The 22,277-nt window shown below is 38.9% G+C and overlaps 1 protein-coding gene across 1 annotated transcript; it reads right to left on the bottom strand.

Moving 5' to 3' along the window:
• Positions 1–15,090: 15,090 nt before the first annotated feature.
• Positions 15,091–16,738, bottom strand: msx2b (muscle segment homeobox 2b). The gene is made up of 2 exons (XM_060836759.1): positions 16,276–16,738; positions 15,091–15,649 (listed from the first exon to the last, which is right to left on the bottom strand). Exons 1-2 carry the CDS (start codon positions 16,649–16,651, stop codon positions 15,225–15,227), a joined length of 801 nt encoding a protein of 266 aa, XP_060692742.1. The 5' UTR covers positions 16,652–16,738; the 3' UTR covers positions 15,091–15,224.
• Between the last annotated feature and the right edge of the window lie 5,539 nt (positions 16,739–22,277).

Below are 22,277 nucleotides of genomic sequence, written 5' to 3'. Positions count from 1 at the left end.
ATTCATATGTTTGTATATATTTTTTAAAAGTTCATTTGTGGGATGTGGATGTTGCTGGCTGGCCAGTGTTTATTGTCCATCCCGAGTTGCTCTTGAGAAGGTGGTGCAGAGCTGCCTTCTTGAACCACTACTTTCCACCTGCTCTAGGTTGATCCACAACTTCATTAGGGAGGGAATTCTAAGATTTTTATCCAGCAACAGTGAATGAATGGCAACATATTTCCAAGTCAGGATGGTGAGTGGTTTGGAGGGGAGCTTGATCTCAGTGGTATTCCCATGTATCTGCTGCCCATGTCCTTCCAGATGAAAGTGGTTGTGGATTTGGAAGATGCTGTCTGAGGATCTTTGGAGAATTTCTACAGTGCATCTTGCAGATAGTACAACTACTGCTATTGAGTGTTAGTGATGGAAGGAGTGGATGGTTATGGATGTAATACCAATCAAGCAGGCTGCTTTGTCCTGGATGGTGTCAAGCTTATTCAGTGTTGCTGGAGCTGCACTCATCCAGGCATGTGTTTGTAACAACTAATGCAACATTTTAGCAGTTTTTTCATGATCATATAAATTTGAAAAGCATTTTAAATCAAGATATCTCAATTTTGAGTATATAAGATTTTGGAATAATGGAGTTGTACTAAAATAATGAATTGGAATTGAAATTAAATTTGTTAGGAAAAAATCATAGGCTGAATCTTCCTCTGTTCTTTTTTTTGAAATATAAAATACTTTGTGAATTTACAATTCTATAAAATGCACTTTACAAAGAAATCTGCTTTTGTTTATGTTTACGCAGATGGAAATTAAATGAAAATTCAGCAAGTAGCATTGTTACTGCTTAAATAATAACTAACCATTGAAAAAACAATTATCATGAAAACCTCCTATCAGAAGGACATTGTGAAACTTGAAAAGGTTCAGAAGTGATTTACAAGGATGTAGCCAGGGTTGGAGAACTTGAGCAATAGGGAGAGGCTGAACAGGCTGGGGCTGCTTTCCCTGGAGTGTCAGAGGCTGAGGGGTGACCTTATAGAGGTTTATAAAGTAATGAGAGCATAGATAGGATAAATAGACAAGATATTTTCTCTGGGGTGGGGGGAGTCCAGAACTGGATGGCAGAGGTTTATGGTGAGAGAGAAAATGTTTAAAAGGGACCCAAGGGATAACTTTTTTGTGCAGAGGGTGGTGCGTGTATGGAATGAGCTGCCAGAGGAAGTGGTGGAGGCTGGTACAATTACAACATTTAACAGGCATCTGGAAGTGCATATGAATAGGAAGATTTAGAAGGATATGGGCCAAGTGCTGGCAAATAGGTCTAGATTAAGTTAGGGTATCTGGTCGGCATGAACGAGTCAGGCTGAAGGGTCTGTTTCCAAGATGTTTGTCTGTATGACTATCACTCTAAACCCTTCATAGACGTGACAACCTTTACGAACTTAATATTCTTCCTTATGTGATATATCAAGTGGACATTGTTAAATCATTTGCAATGAGCTAATGGAGTACCAAAGGTTCCTAGCTATAACTTTTGTTTGAAGCCAACCATAGCCAGAAACTGTATGCCACAAGTGAACTGAGAATGAGAAAACATAGTTTTAAATTTCCCATATTATAATATTGCCAGAAACTTTACTACCTTAATGGCTAAAATGAATTAGTTTAAATTTTAGCATTAAGTATTTAATTAGTTAATCTCCTCGGCACTGTAAAATGAAAACATTCAGTTTCTCCATCCTGGTACTGTTAATGCAGTAACATAAACCAGTTAGTCAAATGTTACCTGTGGCTAAAATCTTACAATCTATAATTCAAGATAAAATTGGTGAGCATTTAGAAATGCAAATGTTAGTCAAGGACAGCTGGCATAGATCTGTTCAAGGCATGTTAGATTTAATCCATTTGCAATGAGTTTATCAAAGAGAATTGATAAACAAAATACAATATATGAAGTGCATACTGAGTTTCAGCAGAGATTCATGAAGTTTGCTCAAAAAAATGAAGTAGATTCTACAAGGAAAGGATCAACAATGATATCATATTGCTTGATAATAGCAGACAGAGAGTTAGCATAAATGTGTGCCATTTGAATTAGAGAAGAATTGGCAATGGTGCACATAGATTTATTTTGCTCTGCGTTTGTGTGCTAGAGATTCAAAACTTGTTGATGACACACATTTACAGTCAATCAGAAGAACTGCAAAAGGTTCAATACCTGGTCAATTAAATAGATAAATATTCTGCAGACCCAATTTAATGTGTTTACAGTGAAATATTCTGTTTTACATGAAAAAAAATGAGAGATGAGAATATATACTAAATGCAAACTCTTAACTGCATGGATGGACAAGGAGACCTGGAATTTTAATATACATCTCTTTACAAGGTGCATGAGATGATAGAAAAAAAGCACTTAAAAAGAAAGTATTTGGAATTCTATAAATAGGGGCATAGATTAGATGAACACATGTAATGATATATTCATTGAACTGGCCATATGCACTGCGTACAGTGTGCGGGTTTGAAAGCCTAATTAGAATATAGTGACAAAAATAACTGCAAATGCTGGAATCTCAAAGTAGACAGGCAGAATGCTGGAAGAACACAGCAAGCCAGATAGCATCAGGAGGTGGAGAAGTCAATGTTTTGGTGTAGCCCTTTTTCAGGACTGTAGAAGGGTTATACCTGAAATGTTCACTTCTCCACCTCCAGATGCTGCCTAGCTTGCTATGTTCTACTAGCATCCTGCCTATCTAATTAGAATATAAGCCATGGATGCCATAAAGCATACATTTTTGGTTCATGGCTTTTGTGGCAAGGTGATGGTGTTCCCATTTCTGAAGAAGAATGTACAAGTTCAAGAACCACCTGCTCCAGAGGTACATCATAATGCATCTGGAAAGGTTGATTTGAAAATATTAATTTTACTCACTATGATTACAGCAACGGGAAGTTGTTGGAAAAGCACAGCCAGTCAGGCAGCATCCGAGGAGCAGGAGAATTGATGTTTCAGGCATAAGTTCTTCATTAGGATTCCTGATGAAGAGCTTATGCCCGAAACATTGGTTCTCCTGCTCCTTGGATGCTGCCTGACCGGCTGTGCTTTTCCAGCATCACACTCTCGACTCTGATCTCCAGCATCTGCAGTCCTCACTTTCTCCCAATGAGAAGCTGTTGACAATGGAACCATTTGTAATGGAGTAGGAAAAGCTAAGAGGATTCTAGTCATGCTATGAAAGGTTTCAAATGACTCTGTTGGAAAACATTTTTTCCTTTGGTTAGACAGTCTGTGACTATAACACCACAAGAGATAGGAGAAGAGCCATTTGGATTTTTGATACTGCTCTGCCTTTCCATAGGATCATGGCTGATCTGAAATGCTTCATAATCACTTTCCTGTCCTTTCCCTATAACCATTGACTCCCCTGCTGATCAAGAAGCTATCTCAGCCTTATATACACACAAGTACTCTGCCCCCGCAGCTCTCTGTGACAAAGAGTTCCAAGGACTCACAACCCTTAGTGAGAAAAAAATTCCTCCTCACCTCAGTACATCAATTTTAAACTGTCACTAACAGACTGAGGGAAGAGGCAAGGAAAACCCTCTGCAGAAAATGTGCAATTGAAATATTGGATGCTTTACAATTGGTAATGATTGAGGGTGATACAATTACATCATTTAGGGGGAAATTGAAAAAGTATTTAAAGAGAAAGTTTATACCTGGGATTTAGGAAAAATGTAAAAGTAGTCAGACTAATTTTGCATTGTCAAATTAAGGACTGACAAAAACATGGACTAATTGGATTCATTCTGCTTTGTGAAATTCTATCATCAACAGGAAAGCAAAGAAGTGAAATGAGGTGAGGAGCTGCCAAAAAAAATCATAACTGCATTGCAACCTTTCAAGTCCAGAATACTTAAGACCAAGCCATTTCTGGATTATTGATTTTTCTGAATTACAGAATGTCAGGACAATGCCTAACCACAAGTGTGTAAGTTAAAAAACATCATAGACATAAATGTTTTACTGAATTCTAAAAGTCATTGAAAATTATATTGTGGAAATAACAAGTATTTTACTTATCTAAATACTGCAACTTCCATGTTTACACTCCCAAAATACTGTTCTCCCTAAAATATTGGCACAACATTGAGGCAAGAGGTGATTCTGCTCAAAGAATTTCCAGATAACTGCTTTCAAACATTTCCAGACTGGCAAGGTTACAGCATAGATGGCTGAATGGTAGGATCATTTCTAATATCTTCTTTAAAAGATATTACAAATGACCCTATCATCAATTGTTCTATGTATAAGGGAGTCATTCAATGAAATACTAAGCTTTATAGACCAGTGGTACTGGCATTTACGGTTTTATTTTGGAACCAGAAATACGAGTTTTACATTTGGGCTTAATGGCTCGTGGATAGCAAAGACACAAACAGCTGGGCTCCGTACTTTGAATATTCTCCTTAGTCCTTGGTAAAAATTGGAAGATCTTTACAACTTAGCTATGGAGATGTTAGATTTCAGGAAGGCTTTGTTTAACAGTGGTGAACTCCATAGTAGATTGTGTTGCGGCAATTACTAACTAAGCAGGCAAGTGAAGCATGACTATGTGGGTAAAACACTGGAGGATGATTGGTACCTGTGGCTGTATCCCAGCAAGAAGCCTCATTTTCAGAGAAGGGAGTAAATGTTAAACTGAAAAGCATTAACTTGCCTTTGATGTTATCCACATTATAACATGAATAGTGACATAAATCTCTCCTCAATATCCTCAAGAACAGTAGAAGTTTCTATATATAATAGATAAAAACTGGTTACAGAGCTAATGTGAAGCTTTCAGTGAGTGTGGTATAGTGAAAGGAGACAGGCTAATTACATCCTTATATAATATAAAAGCACAAAGAAGGAATGAAGGATGTCAACTTCCACCTGACACTCTAAGGAGAGTCAAGGATTGTAACATGGTGTTGTGGGAGATCCTAAGTGATCGATAGAAATGGTTACTACGAGAATCACATTAATTGTGCTACCTCATTTTTGCAACAAAGCACAGCTTCCAATTCAAATGCGCACTTTGGTGACTTCAAATTGAATTTGAAGAATTTCTGTTTCAATATAACTATCAGTCATAAATAGGTAAACAAGCGTTATGAAAGGCAGTAGTGACCAGGTTTGAGGCTGTTTTTATATTATCCTGGCTGGTTAATGTGAGAACGTCGACAATTTAACTGTGGAGTCAAATCCCAATATGGTATGGGATGTATAAAAACGAGGAACAGAGTGGAATCACAGTCTTCTCGTCAAATCGTCTTACCTGTTAGATTGCGATTGACTCACCTGATGTACAGCCACTTTACTCTTGCTGACTTGATCTATAGTTTAATGAAAAGGCTCCGGGAGTCTGAAAGGGGGACATACTGTAATCTGAAACTCAATAGAATACAGATGAACATTATTCGACACAAATATGTGATAGTCTGAATTTATACCGTCATCAAACGAAACTCTGGTTCTAGAGTAAGTGACAGCGTTCCTCTAATGAATTACGGTATGTCACTAATTCCCAACGTGTTCTGTCATGATATTTTAAGGGTGATTGTTCCCAATTTTAAAAGCAAAATCTGCAAAGTATCAGCGCGATTTCTTATAGCGTTTCCAAGTGGAAGATGACGAGGACCGCTTGCGAAGGATGTGAACGCACATCTCAGAAAGTCCAGGTGCCTTTGCTTTACAATACTTGTATTTCTTTTAGCAAAAGGCTTTTTATAGACTGCGTAATGCGCTGTTTATCGTTTCACGAGTAAAGTCCTTCCTAAATCCCAGCGATAGTGGACGGACACACCGCAGCCTGGGCTATACCACAAGAGGACGCTTTGTTGACTCTATTTCTCTCCACTAAGTCTGTGTAGTCCTCCGGGTGCGCTGCTTCCCAGCAGCTGGGCGACAGCGTTGTACGCAGCTCCTGGAGTATGTGTAGGTCAGGCCGGCCAGTTTCTCCCCGGGAGAGAAAGCAAACATTTTACTCAAGCTACCTGAAGCGTCCGCTCATTCTGTAGTTCTAAGTATTTACAAAAGACATCGGAAGCAGCGTTTCCGGTGTGAGTAATAATAAACGGGTCTGCAACAAACTGTCACATTGAAATAAAGGCCGCGTTGCAACACACTTCCGAACTGCAAACAGGGGCGGCGATGACATTATAAACTCAGCCCATAGCGGTCCCTCTTCTGTCTCATTGAGTCAAACACGTCTCCCTTTCGCCTGAGCTAATCAACGTCTCACCTCCTTGTGTAACCCCTGCTAGTGAAGTCAACATCGAATTGTGGTTAAAGTGCAGTCACATCCTTTGTGTCCTGGAAAGCTGCGGGTTTATTGCATATTTTAATCCGGAATACTTTTGGCTGGGCTGGGACCTTCAAGCTTCTCCTCTGGTTCTCATGGTCAGAGTGTTTAATTTGCTTTGGTTTACTTCAGTTCTGTGCTGATCTTAATGGTTATACACTCACAGAACACTCATAGTACATTAGCGCCTTTCCAGCAACACATTTTCAGCTCTGATCTCCAGCATCTGCAGTCCTCACTTTCCCCTACTAATAGTACATAACCACATGAGTAATGTCAAGGACAATGTAATACGGTTTTTAGTTGCTACGTGTTGCTAGTACCATGGTGTCATTAGAAGACTAAAGAAAGTCCGAGTCGCCCTGATCGTATGAAATTGACCCCAACCCCACCACCGCTCAGCAGAAAAGGGATTCGCCTTGTGGAGTTTGCATCTAATAGGGCTTTTGCAGAGATGGTTAATAAGTGATTTTGGTTGCACTACAGTGTGATAAATCGGATACTGAGGACTGAGCGGAGACTACTATCCCCATCGCCTTCCCTGGGGTTCCTGAAATGCGATTTCGACTGCATCTCCGCTGATCAGTGTGATCCCTAACGGTGTGATCCCACACGCCGTGGCTCTGACTAAACAGTGAAGGCGCCCTCAACCTGCTCCTGGGCAACTGGGTTTCGAGTTCCTGCTTCCTTCCAACGTAATGTCACGAGGTCAGGATATACCGTACTGAGAGAGCTGGGAAGCGGCTCTGCAATAATCGGCAGAGAAACCGTTTAGAAAAAAGTCAGTTTAAACCGACTATTTCATGCAGCTTCGAAATCGGGGGCTTCTGTTTACTGTGGGTGCTAAGAATATATCGTAAACGTCACTAACATGTCTCCCCGATTCTTTATCCACTGTGGAATATCACTCACTTAAAGCATGTTTTTGCTTATAAAAGTATTATATTTATTGGTCAAATATGTTGAAAGATTTAATTTTCTTCACACATTCAAGAAGCCATATTAATGTCTCTTAATAGGCCCGAAACGCGCACATGCGGTTGGAATTTCTCAATTAACGTTAACCTTAATGATCCGAACTGCGATAACCTTTCCCAAAATGATGGAAGATAATTGCATACTATATGTTCAGGACTGTGTGAAATACACGATTCAAACTGGTTGACACCAGTTAAAAGGACAAAGTCAGGATTGGATTGTCACAAAATATTTTCAAACTAGTTGCATCATGTAACTTTAGAAAAGTATATTGTGTAAAGCAATGTAGTAGCTGTAACGACAACGCAGTGATGTAATGTGAAGGCTCTGCCTCAGTGAATTCTCTGTGGGCCGGCTTCTGGCGTCGGGAGCGAGGGGGAAGGGGCCGATGCCTTCAATTCTATATCAAATACCTGACAGTGTGAGAATAATTCAGACCCCAAGATTTATTTTTAAATATATTTCGGATAAAATCATCCTACCAATGCGTGTTTTTGGAATTGATTCGTTACCTTTCTGAATGCAACCAAATCATGCAATCCCCGTTGCGGTATATGTCCGTGGGTGGATACCGGTTGCATTTTGTAACCAGTAAAATACATCACAGTGTTTCATAACAAGTATTACAGGACATATGGAAGAAAACAAAACACATCAAGTTTAAAACAAAAAATCCGAACCATAACCAAGAACATAACTTGATTCCATATGTATCTGGATAATATCCAAGGTCTGAAATCCCACATAAAATGGCATCAAAAGTGTTCTTACTTTAACTTGACTGTTACTTTTAAGTGAACCGTGGATGCTATTTCTGAAGGCGAAATAAAATTCACAGGTACTTATACAGTAACTGAGTAACTAAGGTAAACCTCAAATAGCAACTCGATATTGGAAGGGACGGAATACCCTTCGAAAGGCCTTTTGAATACCATTTGGGATTCCACAGGAACATGCTGAATTATCTAAAACAAATAATCCTGGCCACAAAAAAAACTATACGGCGGGTTCCGGGGGAGGGGGTGCGGCGGGGACAGTGGCATCAGCTCAATAAATAAACAGACTGACAGATAAATAACGAAAGTAGTTCGGTGAAGTCAGTGAGAGTTTTCAGTGACTGGCTATTTGAAATGAAAGGGCAGCACTGCCTGTTGAGACTGTTGTTATTCACCACATCACACCATCCGAATCTGTGAGCGCTAATGTAGTAGCAGTTTCACGATTTATGAGTTGTGCGTGCTTGAGTCCCAGCTATCAAGTTGTTCGCATGTGCTTTATATTCATCGCGCTCACACTCATGTTCACAAGTGTGTTGTATACAATGTGTCTAGTTAGCAAAAGCCGCATTTTAGCTTTTAGAGCGTGGACTGTTTTAAAGGATTGTCCATTTCTGGTTGACGTATCCTGGTCACTAAGGCTCTGACAGAGCAGAAACTTGGTGTAATACGTTTAAAAAGAACGTTTCTGTCCAGCTATTACTTTGTTCTACTCCTTTAAAAATAAATCTTGCAACTATATTCACAGAGCTAAGTGACATTTCTCCTTCCTCATGTCTCTATCAGCCTGGTAACAAAGTTTCTGCTAGGGGTTCTTCCCTCTTGCAAAACGTTTTTAGCTGAACGTGACCTAGTGTTAATTAGGTGTGGTTAATTAAAATGCTTTTAAAGCTGAGCATGCGCTGATTTTTTTTGATAGCTGCGTGACAACAATATACCATTGTTGAACACAAGCATTCTGAAGCATCGAGAAACGACCTATCCTCAATGGGCGTGCCGCCTAAATCAATGCAGGGTCAGCGTACTTTCAACTCCGTGTGTGTTGTTCTACTGTTGGCTACTGGACTTGATTACTACGAGAATCCTTTCATCACTTAAATAAACAAAATCACCTCCTTGCACGTTGGCATCTGAAACTCCAAGTGATGTAAAACCGAAATCAACCTGAACTAAATTTTCCTGCTTGTTTTAAGATATATTTATTGTAATTGTCTATATATCTTTTAGAGCTCTTCATATTCCATCTCAAACTTACTCGATTCTGAGTTCATAACATCAGTGTAACGGAACTGGTTCCAAATGATTTTTTCTGGATTGTTCCATGAGGTTCCTGTTATGTCTTCAAGGGGTGATTAGACACAATCTCCAATTCCGATCAAATGCCAAGGTGCTTCTATGAAGGCATCCTTTTGTAAAGTGAAAGCAATCGGGTAGTCAACTAATATTGTCTAAATCGAATAAAAAAGTATCATGAAGAAGACATTTAAACTTGAAATTAGTCCCTGCTCGGAAGCAGTAAATTCAGACGTTTCAGAACTAGATTTAGGCTAGAGTATAGACAGCGTCATTCCACAATTAGGACCCACTACTTCTTTCAAGGTTTTTTTTGTGTGTCAAAACCAGTTGCCCGTTCTCATTATTATTAATGCAGCAAAAACAACGCTAGCGGCAGGTTTTTGAAATATTATTAATAATACAAGTATTATTTACGTTCTGAACAGCTATCACATTCCTTCTGCAAACTGCACCTAATGCGCATTGATTTAAACCGGGATCTTTGACCGGAGAAATTGCATTTAGGAAGATCCCCTTTGGTTGTGTTGTTTTACCTTCACCCGACAGATCATCGCATCGCTGGTCTGTGTAAATGCTGGCCCGAGAATTTATGCTTTAAGAGCGGAAATTCAAAAATGGTTTAAAGGTCGCTCTATTTGTTGTTACAGTTACCCTACATAAGAAGGAAGGTTAAAACTTCATTACAAATGTCACGTCATCAGAGTGTTTTTTTTCCGAATTGGAACAGATGACAACACGAAGAATGTATTGTCGGAGCTCGGCTGTGAAGGAATGTTAATTAAACATTTTAATTTTACTAAGACAAGTTCATTTCCTTTAGTTGGCAAGGAGACGGTGTTCAACATTGTGCCACTAGCAATTGAAATGATTTATTCTGCTTAATTAATTACGGTAATTATACGTACACATTCCTACAACGTGATTTAAAAAGGTAATCATTCAACAGTAATAGAGTAAACGCAATTTAATAGTAAATCTACACCTCCGTCTTGTTTGGTTTAGGGTTGAAGGTGTAGCCTCAGATTTGTTTAATCTGTGGATTTTCGTTTTATAAAATATACTGGCTGGTCACTTAAACAACTGTAACTGCTATATTTGACTTTACAGCAACCTAATGCCAATTGACATATATATATGTATATAAGTTGATCTGGAAGAATCTAAAATAATACAAAATCATAATATGCTACATGAAAATTACTAGAAAATGGAATGTTGAGTTGGTTGGATTGTTCATCTACAAGGTAGGGAAGGAGGGTGACGCTGTTAACAGTGTTAAACCCAATTACTTGGAAAAGACAGGAACAGGGTATGCACAAATATTTTTGTGCAACAAATGCTGGGCAAGGAATAATTTTGAAATATTGCTTAAAGAAGCTGCAGCGAATGCAGTTGTCTAACAAAGGTTTCGCGTTGTCATGATTGACAATTGATTTGCTGGAGCAGATAAAATATTTATGTAATGTAGCGGATCCTGTCGTTACGACTTGATTACAATGTATTTTTGTAACCGTGCGATTGTGATTGTCACCTTCTGCTCTATTTCAAGTTGACTGTATAGATAACCCCAACCAAATGAATGAGAAATGTTTTGAAACAGTCTGAACTTGAATGCGAAATATTCCGCTAATTGAAAACGGAAGTTTCAAAACCCAGCTGCAATCTTAACTTCGAACCTTAAACTTCAAGGCGGTGGCTTGAACATTCATGTGTATGCGGGGTATTTAATAGCAAAAACGAGACGTATTATCAAATCGACCTGTTCTCTAGTGGAGCCCAATAGCTTTCATGGAGAAGTGCGACCTGTGGAGCGAAATTGGAGGCTGAGGGATGAACCAGCAAGGGCTGGCAGAAGGACCGCAATTTTTCACAGAAGTCATCACCAGGGATCTCTCTGATACGGACGAGGGAGAGAAAGAAAGAATCCTCGCAACTTGTCTCGAAGTGCTTTCGGGTGTTGCTGCATTTAGTCTTAACTGATGGTACCACGGGGTTTTCACTCGCTAAAGAACCAGTTCAGAGAGAGTCAGAAAGACAATTTACGCCAGAGCCTGCATTTCCCCCTTCTGGTTTGGCTTCGAAAGCGATGCAAGTGTTCGGAAGTACGCTATGAAACACTAATTATAAATGATTGCACTTCTTGCTTGGGGGAGAGGATGAGGCAGAGAAGCTTTGAACTCCAACCCAGAATTTGTTTTAAATCCGGCAAATACAGAAAACAACAATTGCTGAGCTAGGACATGATCATAGGTTCTTATAACGGGGCCTGAAAATAAGTGAACTTTGAAAGTTCTTTCTGTACATTGTAAAGAGCAGACACTATAATATTACTCGGTTCGACTATAGCATTAATAGAATGTTGATAATTAAAATGCGGAGAACGAGCGCTCAAATATTTAGCTAAATAGTATCTTGTGTCACGGATATTATACCGGAGTGTTATTATGGGAGCTATGTATAAAACAGGAAGCAAGGTGACGAGGGTAATTACGAAAAATATCAATGGGGAACTCCCTTCAAATGTTATGAAGGTCATCCGGCGCCAGAGAGCTTCAATGTGAAATCTGCATTGCAAAATCAGTATAATTCAATCATTACTTCTCAAGCTATGTCTCATGAATTAAGTAATCAAGCACTGATTAACAGATCTTACGGTAAACAAACCAGTAGAGTATAGGGTTGCATTGCGTGATTGATACCGACTGACATTTCTGAGCGCAATACTGTTTCCTGGTAATGCACCGAGAGGTTTTAAGAAGACAGAAACAAAAACATCAAGCTTTAATGAGATTCGGTTTTACTAGACAAGCTCATCTCAGCTGGAAATATATATTTGTTAGAAATGAAAACGCCACTAGATTAATGTATCTGAGAGAGGAATGATGATGTATCTGCTCCTATTAAAAGTTCAAGCCCTCTTCTCTGACACTATCCCACACAACCAAACAACTGAAAGGACATTGTTTCGTATGATTGAATCTTTGTCATTGTTTAGTCTCGGTGGTATTTCGGTGAAAAGATATTAATGCACATTTCATTTAAATCTGTGGAGTCGCAGCTCTCTTGGGAAGCATGTTGCTAAGATCTCTGTGCAGTGTGTCATAAATGCAGAAAAGCCTGGCGCATTGCTAAATAGTTTGCCAAGAGATTGTAATTTAGCTATGTGCAAATAAATGAAGGTGGGATAAACTGTGCTGCTGTATTGTACTGCGTTTATGAGTGAAGGTGGGATAAACTGCTGCTGTATTGTAATGCTTTTGTGGCAGTGTAACTATGAAACAAGACAATGCAGGGCTGGTTAACCCAAAACGACTTGCAAAGGTCTCACTGTCTTTGAGATGGTGTATGTTTAATCATTAAAAGTGTCGCTAACGTGACTTCTCCCCGCCCCCCACCCCTTGTAATCTTTTCCAGTTCGATTCCTCAGAGCCAACTAATCCTCAAACTTGTTGTCATTACTTATTTATTGATTGCTTGGCATTTGGGTGTAATTGAGCAAGGCGGCTCTAGCCTGCGGGGGGACCGGCGCTAGATGAGCAATTAAATCAGATTAAGGCAGTCTTTAAAGAGGCGACTGGCATGATTGATAACCGCGAACTCATTCTTAAATAGAACTGCTACATCAAAAGAGACGCTTAAACACAGGGCTCTAGGAGAGTTCCACCAGCGTGAACCAAATCATGTAAAAAAAAACTTCGGCAGGAGTTTGCCTCGAAATACCTTCCGCCCTATCGTCTTTTAATATTAAAAATCCACAGGAGTGGCAGACACTGTATTAATTAGTGCGTCCACCCGTGAAAACTGGGTTTAAACCAGAATTCTCTTTCCTTGTATTTGTTCAGTCCCAGTAATTAAGCATTTTTAATTGGTGTGTTGCCTGTGGAATAGTGCAAAGTTAAAATAATGCTTTTCATATTACACAGTAATTACAGAGTAGAGCCCTTTTAAAGCAATAGACAAAATCAAAGAAAGCATAAAAAGGCCTTTCAAGAGTTACAGCAACCTAATAAAGTATGTCTGTATGGGGCTCTACTTTGCCCCCAGCTACAGCCACAGTGGAGCCAAAGCAATCAGCTCGAATAAAATAATAGCATTCCTTTTCTCATGCAATTCCACGGTCCCTGTGCAAACTAAAATTATTTTCTCAATTTTCTAAATTATGAGGTGTGACTTCAAAGGTAATCCACTGGACTGACAGATGGCACCGGGTGTTGTTTATATCACTTTGCAAAACATATTTTCTTATTAGTTTACCATCAAAGAGCTTTGATGTTTCAATAATTATAATTATCACAACAAACACTGCTGCTTTACTTCTATTACCAGTCTTTTTAAAACTATTTTTAAGATGAAGTTGACTTAGAAACTTTTCTAACCACATTAATGCATTATTGATATGATTATTGTTCTCCAAACCAGGCATGGCCATATTTTCAATAATGTTTGTGTAGATATTTCTACTTGTTTGTTAAACTATCCAAATTGCAAGTTAACCTAAACATGTCAAAACGTAAAAATATTCTTATGTTTGGGGGTGTACCTCAACTTTACAATAATTCTGAACAAAAAACAAAGTTAAGAGTAATGCGCCATTTGGCATTAATTTCATTGTGTTTTGTTCCAGCAAATAAATTGTACTGATAGTCACCATAAAAAATACAATTGCTTGTAATAATGCGTTGTAAACTCCAAAAGAATGGCCTGGGTATTCCAATAGACTGGATGCATTGATTGTTTGGATTTGCACTGTTTTAAATTTGACCAGCATAATGAAAAATGCTACAAAATCATCCCACGTTTGTGTGATTAATGAACTAATGAGAAATAAGAAGTTTTATTAGTGTTGAACTGTGGGTGGAAGAAGTGTCATTTGGCAGAGAGAGGACTGGAATCTGTTCGATATTTTCAAATGCACAGTTTACACACCTGACATTACAGCACATGTAGAATGGGATGGATGTAAAGTGACTTTCTTTCCGAGTGTGTATTTACTTTGGCTGGCTATAATTTAATGTTGTATTCAAGACAAACGGTGAAAAATGGTGTAGAGGTTGAAATCACAAGTTCAAGAGTACCATGCTTGTCCACTTACATAGGATATGGAACAGTATCCAAGATGTGATCTCATCAGGTTTTCATTATGTTGTTAACTATCTGTTTCATTAATCTAGCCAGATTCGATTCACATTTGAATCAAGGCAACTTTGAAATGTAAACCCTGCACTATATCATCATAAAACATGGATGTCAAGGAGGGGAAATGGCATGTTCAACGTGACAACAGCTAATATATATTATTGCTTTAGCTGGTCACGCAAGGAAAATGACACATGAAGTCTGTCATGTATTTTAAAGACAGGCACTAGAATGAGGTTAGAAAAGGCGTTAAATATTTAGTAAAGTGGATTGCTAAACTGCTCTTCTGTACAAAATAGTAAACATTTCTCTTAATGTTCCAACGAGTTAAATTGCCCAGATGATTCACCTGAATAATTGTCTCCAATCCAGTTAGGTTAAGTATATTAAACAGCAATCAGCTTTCGATAGCTACGTTTGTAATGCACTGTTCTCGTGTGTTTATTTTCAGATGCACTTATGTTTGTTTTCGGTGCCAGCAATTCAATAATGAAAACTAAATGGACCAGTTTCACGTAATATTCAACAATTACTTTAATTTATTCACAAATATAAGGTATAAGAAATAATAAATCTCCATATATATAAAATAGTACATAATATCCCTTTCAAAGGGACAGCGATCAAAACAATGTTAAAAGCGCTGGCATCGTTTCAAATATATTTGAAAATTTTGAGTCTTCTATGATTGTTTTTTTCAAGATAAATGGTACATGCTGTATCCGATAGGAGTGGCATAAAGTCCTACAGGGGGGACAGGGAGCACAGGTCTGTGGAAAGGATAAGTGTGTCCATAAAGTGAAGCTCCGTGCATTGGGGAATTCATAGGAAAAGTCAGACTCAACCCCGGGGCTAGCATGGGCTTCGCTGCCATTTTGAACTTTTCCAGTTCGGCCTCTTGCAGTCTCTTTGCTTTGGCCCTGCGATTTTGAAACCAGATTTTAACCTGGGTTTCTGTGAGGTTGAGGGAGCTGGAGAATTCTGCTCTCTCGGCGATGGACAGGTACTGTTTCTGCCGGAATTTACGCTCCAGAGCCAGGAGCTGCGAGGTGGTGAAAGGCGTCCTGGGTTTCCTGTTGGTTTTGTGCTTTCTCAGAGTGCAAGAAGTGGGGCTCAAATGTCCTAGTAAAAACGAATGAAGGACTGATCAGTACCTTATATCCACAGTGGAGTTTATAAAACGGATGGCATGCTTCATTTAAACAAATACTATCGACAGTAACAATTATCCTTCAATACTTTGGACCCGCAATGTTCATTGAAATATTTCGTAGAAAAGCACTGACGAGATTTCTTTTTTAACCGAGCAACTATAGAACTGAACTGCGGGCTCGCTTTATTACATATGCACTACGATTTTGCCAAAGTTGATAGGTTTCCCACTAAACTAGTGTTAAACCAGCGGCGACTTGCTTTTTCATACCATTGCCGATGCTAGGAGTGCATCTCAATTCATTATCTACCCTGCAAAAGCTGACTTGACTGTCAACAACTTTAGTTACTGCAGACGGCAGCCTGGGACATCTGAAACGTCGGATCCCCAAGTCAGAGAAAATCACTACAAGGACACGAGTAACTCCGGCGCCAGTTTCCAATGTCAGTGATAGTAGCCCTCACCTCGAGTATGGGACTGAAGGTCTCCTACCCCTGATTTATAAAGCATCAACACATTTCAAAAACATTTACAATTGAAATTAATGGACTGACGGCGTAGATCGGCCAAAGAAAATTATTAGAACCAAACTCACTGTTTGGAGGAGGGGAGTAACCGGGATTTTTCACCCACGGCACACACTCTTCTTCCTTGCAATTTTCGGATTTCACTGGCGAGCCGTCGTAAGTTTTTATAAAGCCTTCCAGGGGGCAGGGCGACTCGATGGGACTTTGCGACTCCCTGGCCACCGGTTTGGTGGGGAGCTTCTGCGATGTGCTGCCGCCGGCCCCGTCCAACGGAGGGAAGATGCCTCGGTGCGGCTTCCGATCGGACATCAGCGCTTCGACACTGAACGGGAGGCTGGACACTGGCACTTTGTGTTCGCTCAAAGCAGTTTCCGCAGCCCTTTGGAAGTCCGGGTCAGAGACGCTGTTATCCTTCAGTGTTAAACCTTGTGGCGAAGACATCATGAGGAACAATAAAAAGGCATGAAAAAAAACCCAACAGTTTTGACTCTGGAGAAAGTGATCCTTTACCAAACTAAGCAACTTCCACAACTAAAGGGTCAGAGTGGCATGGGACTGTAGTAAAGGTTGCAAAACTTTACAAGGGGGGCGAAACTTTCCGCCAATCAGAGACTTCTGTCCGGGAGGTGCTGCAGTTCCGCTGAGCGGATTGGTTGCTGGCAGTGCCAATAGCAGTAAATGATGGTTTGAAATAAATGAGGCTTTAATCAGATGGGCCACTCGCTGTGATGGGTTAGTGATAGCTGCGGGGCTCTAATCTCATTGTAAACATGCAGCTAATTAAGTGAAAAGAGAAGACAGCCGTCACTTTCCAAGTCCCCCCTTCCTCCCTCCCCCCAGGGGAAAAAAAGAATAAAGGCGGACGAGAGCAAATCTGAAGTGACCCCCGAGAAAATCTAGAGAAAAAAAATGGGGGGAAAAGCCCAAAACGTGGGTTAGGAGTGGATGCAATGCTGGGTTCTTTGTGCTTGCAGCCACCTGTTCTGAGAACTGTCTGCCTTGCTAATTGCGTGGATAAACAGTCTGTCACGATTAGTCAGCGGGGTGAACAGTCAGACAACTGAGGTTGTTTGTAGGCGCCAGGATCGGCGACATCAAAGGCGATCTCCCCTGGGCAACGCGGTGGAAAGTTTGGCCGGCTCCAGGAGCGACCCGCCCCCGCCGAAACACGCCCCAAACCCCCGGGCAGAGCTGATTCCAGAGCCCGTCCCCAGCTTTGAAACCAAGGATGGGAAAAGAAAGCCAGCGAGAGAGAGAGAAAAAAGAACACAGCGTAACCGCTTGTAAAACACCAGCTTGCCAGTAGGGTTTAAAGTGAACATCCTGTACGTTAAATACATGCCGTTAAATGCATTCCGATACAGCGTTTATTAGTACAGTAAAGCGATCTAATGGCAGAATGTCATACACTCTTTTTTTCAAAACGATGTTAGTTATTTAAGAGCGCCAGTAAAGCTTCCAGGAAATCACCGCTAAAAAAAAGTATATTCGCATTTAGTGTTTGTAAACTAGTGTGAGGGTGCCAGTTCATGGAACAGAAAACTTAAATGTTATTCATCCCGTTAGCATTTACAAAATAAAGATAAAGGTAATTATAGATCGGGTCTGTGACCGCGTCTATTACATTGAAAACTGTGGGTTGCAGCGAGTTAATCTCGTCCTGTTGGAGCCCTGCTACAGTTTGTATACAGGTGCTTTTCAGGTGACCTGCCTTAGAGATGAGTGCACACAGCCAACTTTTTCTAGCCAATCTCGCCCCTGTTGCTCTACATACATTTCTGGGTCTACTTATTGCCCACTGGGCAGTAACGAGATAGGACTTTAGTGATAATGGTTTTATCTTTTCAAGGCTCTAGGAGTGCTGATATATCGATTTAAAAGACAGCCCGTAGATCATCTATTAAATGTGATTCGCGAAGTAACTTATGAATCAGAGTCGAACAGGGGAGACAATTACAGAGCCCCTCTCCTGCTTGTCGTCTTCATATTTTGTTGATCACACAATCTGTGTTGTACAACGCATATTTTGACTGTAATTGATTACTTTTGCCACATTGCGCTGTGTAAGTCGGAATGACAATTACTTGCTCAATGTATACTTCCCGTTTTTTTTGTAAACCTCATTGTAAGTCCCACTGTTTACGTTCCGAATATTCACATGGTTGAAAACACAAATCATCTAACACATTTCTGTCTTTGCTGAAATGGACAGCATTTGCGATACATTTCTAAATGCCAAATAAATAACGGTTATAGCCAAAGGAGTGACTTCGTAACCAGCGATGCAGATACAGCGAAGACGGACATTCCAACCGGTTCGGGCATTTATTTGTCACCGTTAAACCGCCGTGGCTTTGGCAGAGTCTGATACACTCAGACCAAATGATGTCTTTCGAGCCCAATGGAATTATAATTATTGTAACGCTCATAGTTCATTTCAGAATCTTTTCCCACAGCACTCTTCCACTTCTTGCCCCCATCCCACGTTTACTTGTACGTAACAAACAACAAAATTGTTTTATCCGAGGTACCCTTTAAAATAAAGTATCTGAGTTACACGTAGATTTATTGTGGGGTTTGGGATTTAACCGGATTGTGCAAATCCAATTGCTCTATAATATAGTAGAGCACCAAATGCACCAAACTGCTCCTTTAAACCATACGGCAGTTTTAGATTGATGATATGAAACTAACTTATCAATCGGCATTGGTTGAGATTTCGTTGGGGCAGGTATGTCCCATCTTGTGTTTGTGTATCAGCAAAGCAGGTTTCTTGCTTTTCGTTTTCGATAATCACTACTTTTGTGAAGTTTTAGTCGATTATTTTATTAATAGCTCACTTTTAACAGTTGCGACACTTGACATTTTAGAAACCCGTACGAGCAAAAAAAAAGCTCCTAACAATGAGATCGAATTGATAAAGACTTAAGCAGAGACTTCATATCTACACCGCACATGTTTAGAATTTTAAACTTCACTATTAAAAAAACAAAATAATCATCAAATGTTAGGTTAGTGATTTGTAGATTAAAATCATACGAATTACTTTCTTGTACAAGAGTGGGGGAAAAGTATGTTGTTTTCTTAGATTTTAACAGCACATACAAATAGTTTGTTGACAAGAAAGTAATTATAAAAATCAGAAATTCAATTGTAGGTGCGCAGCTGAGGAATGTGATGCTAAATTTGTTTCATTGTTATATACCAATGCTCCCTCAGTTCCCTTGCAATGCTTCACAACAAGGTAGTTGCAGAACGGTGAATTTTCATGTCTGCAGTTATTTAAAAAGACACTTTCCGTCTGTCTCCATTTGTATTTTAGTGCTCTAAAGGTTGGAGCATGACATTTGGGCATGTTTCAAACAATTCCGATGTCAACATTACACATTGGTTTATTTGCAAACTTAAAACTGATGCAGCAACAGCTCACGATCTGCGCGCGTTGAATTCAACTGAAATGGTAAAAATATCCAAATAACTTCATCAAAAACTATATTTGCAGGTGATCAGGGTCACTAAAATCCGTTAATATTATACTGAAACGCTAAATTATAGGAAAATTAAACGGATATTCCTTTATAAAAGATGCAAATGCAATTTTGCGTAAGCAATACGCTAAATATGATACATATCCTAAACATTGTTAAATATAGCTGAAATTAAAATATTCCATTGTTTCAGGTAAATATTTGTCTAATAGTAAAAATAGGTGGACTTATGGTTTCTTATAAAAAAGAAACATTTTACTATTGTGTTTACAATTATGAACATTAATGCAGAAATAATCTTGAGATGCTAATAGTTAAATAATATCCCTTTAATTTATGTCATGTGCATAATTTACTGCACAGATAGATATTAACACTTGTGCAGCAAATATCATTCAAGTTGTAAACACACGATTATGTAAATATAGTTTGTTTTATAAATCATGTCCAAGAATAAACTTGGGCTTTTGTACAGACAATTGAAGTAGTTTCATCAAAAATGAACTATGAGCTGTTTGAATATATTTATATCAGTCATTTTGACTATTGTCATTTTCAGATATGTGAATTTGAGTATTTCAACACTCCATTTTTTTTTCCCCAACCAAGATGTTTAGTAAACATTTCAACCACAGACCCTAACAGTAGCTGGGCTACTGTAAGGGGTATGGTAACAATCTTCTCACAAAATGCAGTCATTAAAAAAGAGCAAAAGTTACAAGGGGAAATACCAGCCAAATGTTTGGGATGAAAATAATCAAAAAGTTAACTGCCTTGTGCCAGGACAGCATAATTTTTAGATTTTGTAAAAAAAAACTGTATTCTTTAATTAAAATCAAGTAGGCACAGATGTGTCTTAAATTTTAGGTCCCAGTGATCATTAAGTTTAAATGCCGTTTAAGGTGATTGTTTTCTCCTGTAATTTTAAATTGATTAAGAGAAGCTCGTGTGCCAGGCTTAAATAGAAACTATGCCTTATGTTTTGAGATATTTGGGCATTAGACAGGTAGGAAAACTATATAATTAATCACTCTAGAATAGATTTTATTTTGGTGGTTTGGTAATTGAGAAGGAGGATGCTGCTAAGGTCAAAGAATTGTTCTGACCATATTGGATCTTAAATTGAGTCCACTGTTAAGCTTTAGAAAGAATGCGAGATTAATGGATGACAATGACTTTCTCTGTCATTATCTAGAAAAATGAACTGACAACAAAACTTTAACTGATTGTTACAGTGTTCCACATTTGCTCAATGTTTAACTATGCTTTTCTAAAAGGGCTGTATTTAAATATCACCTTATCACATCTCTCAGAAACTGACTAATTGTATGCGAAGCATTTTGAACCACAATAAAAGATTTGGGCAAATGTGGAAGCCATTTTGCATACAAGATGATCTCACAAACATTAAGAAATCAAATCCTGATTTAATTTAACCACAGAAATATTCTGTTGGTCAGGTAAACTATTTGGGGTGAGAAACACTTAAGTTAACATTTCAGGCTGTCATAATAATTCATAATCTTGAAATGTTTGCTCTATTTCTCTCTCCTGAACTGTTATCCAAACTAGTAAGTATTTTCAGCATTTTCTGTTTTTATTTCTGATTTCCAGCTTTGATTTTATGTTGATTTTGATTGGTAATTTATGTATGATGACATTGGTTGAGGAGCAAATATTCACCAGAGAATTCAGAATCTTCCCCGTTCTTCTGTCTACTGGAAGTTTTGGAATAAACCAGTTTTAAATTGACCCCAAACAGCAGCACCAGCACTGTCCCATTGTGGGTTTGAGGTGATTCAGAAGCATGAATGTCACTTAATGAACAAATCCAAGAAGTCCAGACATTTTTGGAAGTTCCTTGAGCAGTTAGGGAACTTGGCTTCAAATGCCTATTATGTATTATCCTGTTGATTGCTGAGGTAAGTTTATGCATCAGATTGTACGTTTTTGCTAATTGGTGTGGAGCTAGATTTTAAAAAGATTCAGGAGCTGCTACATGCCAAATTTCTGATGCTATTGGATTAACAGTGGTATCATTGTGCAGACCTTTTCAGAGAGTTGATGAATTGTAATACAACATAACTTTAGCAGACAAGATGGCATCTGTAAACAATTGAATTGTTTGATTCTATCTCGTATTCCAATTTAGTGTTTAACTAGATTTTATGTTAGAGAGACTTTTACATTCAAATCTGATTCTATCATTGAGGTCTGCCCCATTCAGTCTGGGATAATCTCAAAAGTTATCAGAGAGGGGTGGTTTCTGCTGATCTGTTTCTGTATGTTTTTACATATTAATTCTGTACTCTGTATAGTACTAGTCTTCTACATAGTACTTTATGTAGAGAAGCTTGGGAAATGACTTTAATTAAATAAAATATTCAATACACACACATGAATATTTCATGCTGATAATGTTCTCCTTTATAAAACCTTACTGTGCTGTGGATATGGTGTGACCAGGTGGTGAAGGTTGCTGACAGGTTACCCATCAACAGCACCATCACACTCTTACATATAAACTTTGACCTGCTGCGAATCCATAACATGAATAAGTTTCTTTGCATATTATCCTTCAG

Source organism: Hemiscyllium ocellatum, chromosome 16 (genome assembly GCF_020745735.1).
Source record: "Hemiscyllium ocellatum isolate sHemOce1 chromosome 16, sHemOce1.pat.X.cur, whole genome shotgun sequence".
NCBI classification, from domain to species: Eukaryota; Metazoa; Chordata; class Chondrichthyes; order Orectolobiformes; family Hemiscylliidae; genus Hemiscyllium; species Hemiscyllium ocellatum.
Note: the sequence above shows the minus strand (reverse complement) of the source record. Positions and strands in the feature narration are given on the sequence as shown.